Genomic DNA, 6966 nt, shown 5'->3' with positions numbered 1-6966 from the left:
CCACACCTGGAGTGCTGTGTACAGTTCTGGTCCCCGCTATACAAAAAGGATGTGGACAGGCTGGAAGGGGTCCAGAGAAGGGCCACCAAGATGATCAAAGGACTGGGAAGGCTGCCATGCGAGGATAGGCTGGGAGAACTGGGTTTGTTCAGCCTTGAGAAAAGGAGGCTCAGAGGGGACCTCATCACCACGTACCAGTACTTAAGGGGTAGCTACAAAGAAGGCGGAGACTCCCATTTTACACAGAGTCACATGGAGAGGACAAGGGGGAATGGACACAAGTTGCTCTTGGGGAGATTCCGATTGGACACCAGAGTGAAATTTTTCACAGTGAGGACAGTCACCATTGGAATAATCTCCCCAGGGAAGTGGTTGACTCGGCCACATTGGACACCTTCAAGAGTCGTCTGGACAGGGTGCTGGGCCATCTTGTCTAGGCTGTGCTTGTCCTAGAAAGGTTGGACTAGATGATCCCTGAGGTCCCTTCCAGCCTGGGATTCTGTGATTCTGTCATTTTCCAGGGGCTGACACAGCACACAAAGCCTGTTTCACACTGCCCGGGCCCTGCCAATGCCAGTGGGTGGATCCTGGCCGCGAGTTGTGGGAAGAGGCAGTGCGAACACCACAGCTGCTGGGTGGTACCTCCGGCCTGTCCTCAAACTCCCTATTTCTAACCCAGAAAACACACCGCGACGACACAACGTAGCCAGCTCAAACCCTGTTCGCAGCCCCGCGCCTCAGCCGGGGGGCTGGGCCAGCACGGCGAGGCGGCGGCAGCGCGGCGGGGCGGGGCCAATGGGGCGAGGAGGGGCGGGGCCAATGGGGCGGAAGCGGCGCACCGTGAGGCGGGGGGGGCTGCCGTTGCTAGGCGGAAGTGCGGCGGCGGGCGGCGGTTGGCGTTTAAAGGCTCCCAGGCGGTAAAAGGACGGCGAGCGGCGGGTGGAGGGGAGGACGAGCTGGTGGGCGTCCCGTCCCGTCCCGTCCCGTCCCGTCCCGTCCCGTCCCGTCCCGTCCCGTCCCGTCCCGTCCCGTCCCGTCCCGTCCCGTCCCGTCCCGTCCCGTCCCGTCCCGTCCCGTCCCGTCCCGTCCCGTCCCGTCCCGTCCCCAGCGGCCCCCCGCCGGAGCGGAGCGATGGTCCCCAGAGCAGCCGACAGGCTACTGATCGTCGTCTCCGTCCTGGAAGGTGAGCGGGGGCGGGTGGGTTGCGGCCTCCGTGCCGCTCGTCCTCAGCTCCCTCCTGAGAGAGAAAGCCAAGCTGTATTTAATGAACTGGTTATTATATTATTATTGTAATTATTACTGGGTTTTTATAGTCATAAGTTTATGGATGTATTTGCAATAAAGCCAGGACAGGCTACTGCTGGTTTGCTTCTGCAGGTATTTACCCAAAATATTATTCAAAATCAATGATGAAAGCAAACTTCCTTTCCTGAAAGGAAAAAAAAATCATGTCATTGCATTGCAAAGCTTGCCTGTGTTGCCATACTACCCCACTGTGGCTGCTGTCCCCAGCAGAGAGGTGTTGGCCACCACTCCCTCTGAACCAAGCCTGTACAGAGGCAATATCTTCATCAGTGACACAGGCAGTGGGGTCAAGTTGCACCCTCAGCATGTTTGCAGATGACACCAGGCTGAGCGGTGCAGCTGACACACCAGAAGGATGGGACGTCATCCAGAGAGACCTGGACAAGCTGCAGAGCTGGGCCTGTGAGAACCTCATGAGGTTCAACAAGGCCAAGAGCAAGGTCCTGTGCCTGGGTTGGGGCAACCCCCAGTATCAATACAGGCTGGGGGATGAAGGGATTGAGAGCAGCTCTGCAGAGAAGGACTTGGGGGTACTGGTGGATGAAAAATTGGACATGAGCCAGCAATGCACACTTGCAGCCCAGAAGTCCAACCATATCCCTGGCTGCATCAAATGAAGTGTGGCCAGCAGGTTGAGGGAGGTGATTCTGCCCCTCTGCTCTGGTGAGACCCCTGGAGCGCTGCATCCAGCTGTGGAACCCTCAGCACAAGAAGGACATGGAGCTGTTGGAGTGGGTCCAGAGGAGGGCCACAAACTTGGTTTGGGGCCTGGACCACCTGTGCTATGAGGACAGGCTGAGAGAGTTGGGGTTGTTCAATCTGGAGACCAGAAGGCTGCGGGGAGACCTTACTGCGGCCTTTCAGTACTTAAAAGGAGACTATAGGAAGGATGGGGACAATCTCTTTAGCAAGGTCTGTAGTGACAGGACAAGGGTAATGGCTTTAAACTAAAGGAGGATAGATTTAGACTGGGTATAAGGAAAAAATTTTTTACAATGAGGGTGGTGCAACACTGGAACAGGTTGCCCAGAGAGGTGGCAGATGTCCCATGCCTGGAAACATTCAAGGCCAGGTTGGATGGGGCTCTGAGCAACCTGATTTCGTTGAAGATGTCCCTGCTCACTGCAGGGGAGTTGGACTAGATGACTCTAAAGGTTCCTTCCAACCTAAACCATTCTATGATTCTAAGGGCAGCCCCACGCCATGTTAGTCCACCCTTTCCCCAGCTGCAGGGTGCCCTTCTGTATGGGCTGTGGGTCTTTTCAGCTGGGTCATACTTCAAGAAAGATTTGGGCCAAGCCATTGGAGTCAGTTGATGCCTTGCAATGACCAGGATTGCTTTATGCCTCTGCCCACTCTTCTTTTTTTTTTTTTTTTTTATGTAATATTCTGGTGTTTCTATCACCTGTCAGCAATCTGCTGTGAGCTGTTTTCTGGTGTTGACTCAAATACCTAGCTAATCATTCTTCATCTTGTATTTCTACAGATTATACTTACTGAGCTGTAATTAGTACATGAGCATAGGGATTTTGTTTGTTTGGGTGTTCTTTTTCTGTCTTGGGTGGTTTGGGTGGTTTTTTTGGCTGAATGTGTTCTCTGTGTCAAGTAAATCCTAATATCTGTCTGTTTATGTAGTTTGCTACGGTAGCTTTAGAATAAGATCCTGTCCTGCAACATGCATGTAGCCCCTCCCCACACAGTGGTACATGGAAATTTTAAGTGTTCTTCATTTTGTCATTTAAATTCTTGCTCAGAACACAAGATGATGCTGAACCCAGGACAAATCCTGTACATCTTTAGGCTCTCCTAATCTAATAGTGATTTGGTTTTTTTCCAGTAGTTGGAAAAACACTTCTCACTGCTTTCATTAGATTGTGTTTCACTGCTTTGATGTGGGACAGTGGTAGAATCTCCAGTAGAGGCAAAACATTCAATCTCTGTCTCTCCCCGGTTCACTTAATATATTCCCAATCATAGTTTTCTTAAAATTAAGTAATACTAATTGCCTAGTTTCTTTCTCTTTGTTCTTTGTTACTTAATGTTTTGCTATTTGTGGATGATTCACAAATAGTCAGTTTCATGTTATGTTCTTCTTTCTTTCTTCTGTGTACTTCTAAGGCTATTTTTTTAATATGAAGAACATAGATTTACAGTTACGTGCAGGAAAGGTGATATGGGAAAGGTATTTTTCTGTAATTGGTTTATGAGCTCTCGCTTCTTTTTTAGTGATGGCACATGGCAATTACACTCTTTTACAGGGCGCTATTTTCCAAAACGACCCAAGCACATGCTTCTAGTTGAAGCAAAGTTTGATGGTGAACAGTTGGCTACTGATCCCGTAGAGCATACTGATCAGCCAGAATTTGCTACGGAATTGGCTTGGGAACTTGATAGGAAAGCACTTCATCAGCACAGGTAACATTAGAAAGTTAAGTCTAGTTTGGAGATAAAATTTAATTTTCTTGTTTTTGCAGCTATTGAAATACATTTTGGTTTTGTTACTGTTATCTAAATATTTGTTTTAGAAACTTTCTTTTAGATGTTTGCTGATCTAATGTAATGTTGCCACAACAAAAAAAGTAGTGTGTGGCAAGACAAGTGATGTTTAAAAATTCTAAAGGTCATGTTTTTATCGCTCTGGGAAAAAAACCCAAGAACTTACAGCAAATTAATGCTATAGTTCAAGCATTAGATTCAAGCTTGCTTATGTATCCTGTGACACAGAATTAACTTAACTTCAAGCCTGAAAAGCTTAAGTAAAGTATTTTTGAAAAGGTCAAACAGAAGAGCTGAGAAACTGAATAAGATTTCCGTAGCTGTCACTTGGTTTTGAACCTCCATATTTTCTCCATATTACCTCCATATTTTCTCCATATTACCTCCATATTTTCTCCATATTACCTCCATATTTTCTCCATATTACCTCCATATTTTCTCCATATTACCTCCATATTTTCTCCATATTACCTCCATATTTTCTCCATATTACCTCCATATTTTCTCCGAGGTTAAAAAGACCATATTATCTATGAGAGAAGAATGCTTCAATGTACCTTACGCTAGACACCTTATCTATGCTTGTAAGTATTGTTAGGTGCTTTGCACAAAAATCTTTTGTGTAAGTGCTATTTTTAAGATGCCCTTCCAGGTGAAATTCCAATTTCATGTGAGGTGCAGGGCTTATTTCTTGCACATGGATGAGACTGAGTTTATTTGTCACTAACATCTTTTTAATAGCCTTTGAGGCTCTGTGAGACTCCAAAACATGCCTCTTACACAGTTAAACCACTTGTTCATTCTGTCACTTAATTACGAATTTCTAGATGTTCAATATAAACTCAGTTTCTGATTTACCGAAACTAGTTATGTAACAACTTTTGTATCATTGGTGTGACTGAAACATGAATTGTTTTTGTGAAGTCATTGGAGAGAGAACATCTACCTTTTGTATTTCAACTGAGTTGCTCTTTCAGGCTGCAGCGTACACCTATCAAACTTCAGTGTTTTGCACTGGATCCTGTATCTTCAGCTAAAGAGAATGTAGGCTATATTGTACTCGATTTAAGGGCTGTGCAGGAAAAGAAACAGGTATGCTATGGGGTATAAAGCTTTAAAAATTTAGGTTTTGGCAACAGTACTGTTACAGATAGTAGAATTTGAATTAAGGCACTGGCATAACTTTCAAATCTTGTTTTGACTCCTAGTTGAGCACATGGTTTTTTAAGAGGATAGGCATCTTGACTGTATAAGAACTGAAATGAAATAAGAAATTAAGTAAGAAATGAAAATACTTTTGTACTAATCTTGCACTTCTGAATTTGAGAATTGGGACACTTGTAAGCAATGCTTCTAAGCAATTCCATGATTTAATTGCCTGGAAAAAATTATCAAAGCAGTTGATATTGAGTAGCTGAATTGAGTCTCTATCATTAAATCAAGTCTTATGTTTTTTTTAATGGGCCTCTGTGGAAGAGGGGCTGGGCAATCAGAAGTTCTAGCCCCTTGACACAGAATAGAGTAACATAATAAAATCGTTTATATAAATTTAATTAATCAAAATTCTGTCTTGTGCTTGATGAAAACATAATTCTGATATGGCTCATAACAGGACCCTGGTGTCTTATTTTGACATCACACTTCTTAAAGATTTGTGATCCATATAACTTACTATGCACTTTCAGTCGAACTTAAGAATTTCACTTCTAATTAAAGATTTATGGCATACTTTTCTTGCTAACTTGTGTACTGTACAAATCTGTGGAAAAGAGTATGTTCAGCTAGTCTTCCAGGAATCATTCTATAGAATCTTTTAGTATAATAGTGTACTCAAAATAGACCAAATTTCTGAAAGTAAAACCCAAGGTATATTTCTGTAGATGATGAATTAGAAATGCTAGAGCAAGTCTAATTTTTCTGGAAAAATATTATATTATTTTCCTGCTTTTTAAATGCTTTTGGTTTTTATTTTTATTTCTAATTATGTAGACACCGAAATGGTATCCTCTGCTCAGTAACAAGTACACTAAATTTAAATCTGAAATACAAGTCGGTGTTGGGTTGGAGACAGATTCAAAAGGACTGGTTGATGGTTTTAAAGCAAAGGAGGCACCCCCTAGAGAAGGCAAAGGTAAGTAACATAATATCACTCACTCTGAATTAAAATTGTTCCTATGTCAGATGAGCATATCACTTGTTGCAAATCTTTTGTTTTAGGTTTCAATAGAATTTTAATTTCATAGCATTTCCAGTGTAAATCCTTTACAGCTGATTAAAGTACCTTGTGATAGTAATTTTACAAGAATACTTTACTGTGGTAATTGTGTGACTTTCAGATGGACAGAGTTGCCAGCTCTGACCTTTATAATCTAACTTTACCAACTGAACTTTACAACCAGAATTAGACTCACATTTACTCCTATGGGCATTTTACTCCTATCTGGGGGTTTATAAAGTTCTGCAATGGAAGAAATGAGCTTCTTCACAGAATGCAGTTTTGGTAGGTTGGGCTTGGAATCACAAAGCTGTGCAGTATCTCAGTTGTTGCATAGTCTCCTTCTCTTTTCTGATGGGTTTTTCATCTAATCTAAATCATTCAGTACTTAAATCATGTTCTATTGATAAGATTTTGTAGTAACAACTACTTCAAATTTACTGTTGGGACTCATTCCACTTCTGGATTCCCTTGTACATGCCTCTCAAGAGTAATTAGTGAAATGTGTCAAAAATCTATTAGAACTCAAATATTAATGCAGGTAGGTGTCTTTACGTGCTGTGCTTTTCACTCTTCTTTTTTTATCTGGGTTTTTTAATGCAAGTTAGTAGTTAAAAAAAAAAACCCAAACAAAAACCAAAAACAAACCCTTAAACCTGATCAAGAAAAAAAGACCCCAAAACAAAACCAGACCTCCTCATCTCCCCCACCCAAAAGCCTATCTGCTTCATTTCTGAAACTGAGCCTCTGTTACAAGTACCGGCGTTTCTCCTACTTACCTTATAATACTTTGAGTTCTTGCCCTGAGGGTAACTCTTTCCTAATTCTAAATTCATCATCTGCTTATTGTGATTGGTGGCTGTGGTTCTGAAAAACAAAGTAGTCAGTGGTAGTAAGTGTTTTACAAGGTTTCTGGCCCAGACTTCAATAACATGGCTGCATTGCAAGAG

At 43.0% G+C, this 6966-nt stretch overlaps 1 protein-coding gene across 2 annotated transcripts in view; it reads left to right on the top strand.

Annotated features, from left to right (window-relative positions):
• The first annotated feature begins 821 nt into the window (after window positions 1–821).
• The window catches only part of CEP120 (centrosomal protein 120), a 41923-nt gene continuing 35778 nt past the window's right edge, over window positions 822–6966 (top strand). Inside the window, exons 1-4 of one of the 2 annotated variants that reach the window (XM_075078471.1) lie at window positions 822–1183; window positions 3564–3720; window positions 4779–4893; window positions 5791–5932. In XM_075078471.1, the coding sequence (XP_074934572.1) occupies window positions 1132–1183; window positions 3564–3720; window positions 4779–4893; window positions 5791–5932 (466 nt within the window). In that variant the 5' untranslated portion in view covers window positions 822–1131. The remainder of the gene's footprint in view (window positions 1184–3563; window positions 3721–4778; window positions 4894–5790; window positions 5933–6966) is intronic. The other variant, XM_075078470.1, reaches the window with a different exon arrangement.

Source organism: Phalacrocorax aristotelis, chromosome Z (assembly GCF_949628215.1).
Source record: "Phalacrocorax aristotelis chromosome Z, bGulAri2.1, whole genome shotgun sequence".
NCBI classification, from domain to species: domain Eukaryota; kingdom Metazoa; phylum Chordata; class Aves; order Suliformes; family Phalacrocoracidae; genus Phalacrocorax; species Phalacrocorax aristotelis.
This window is presented reverse-complemented; position numbering and strand designations above follow the sequence as displayed.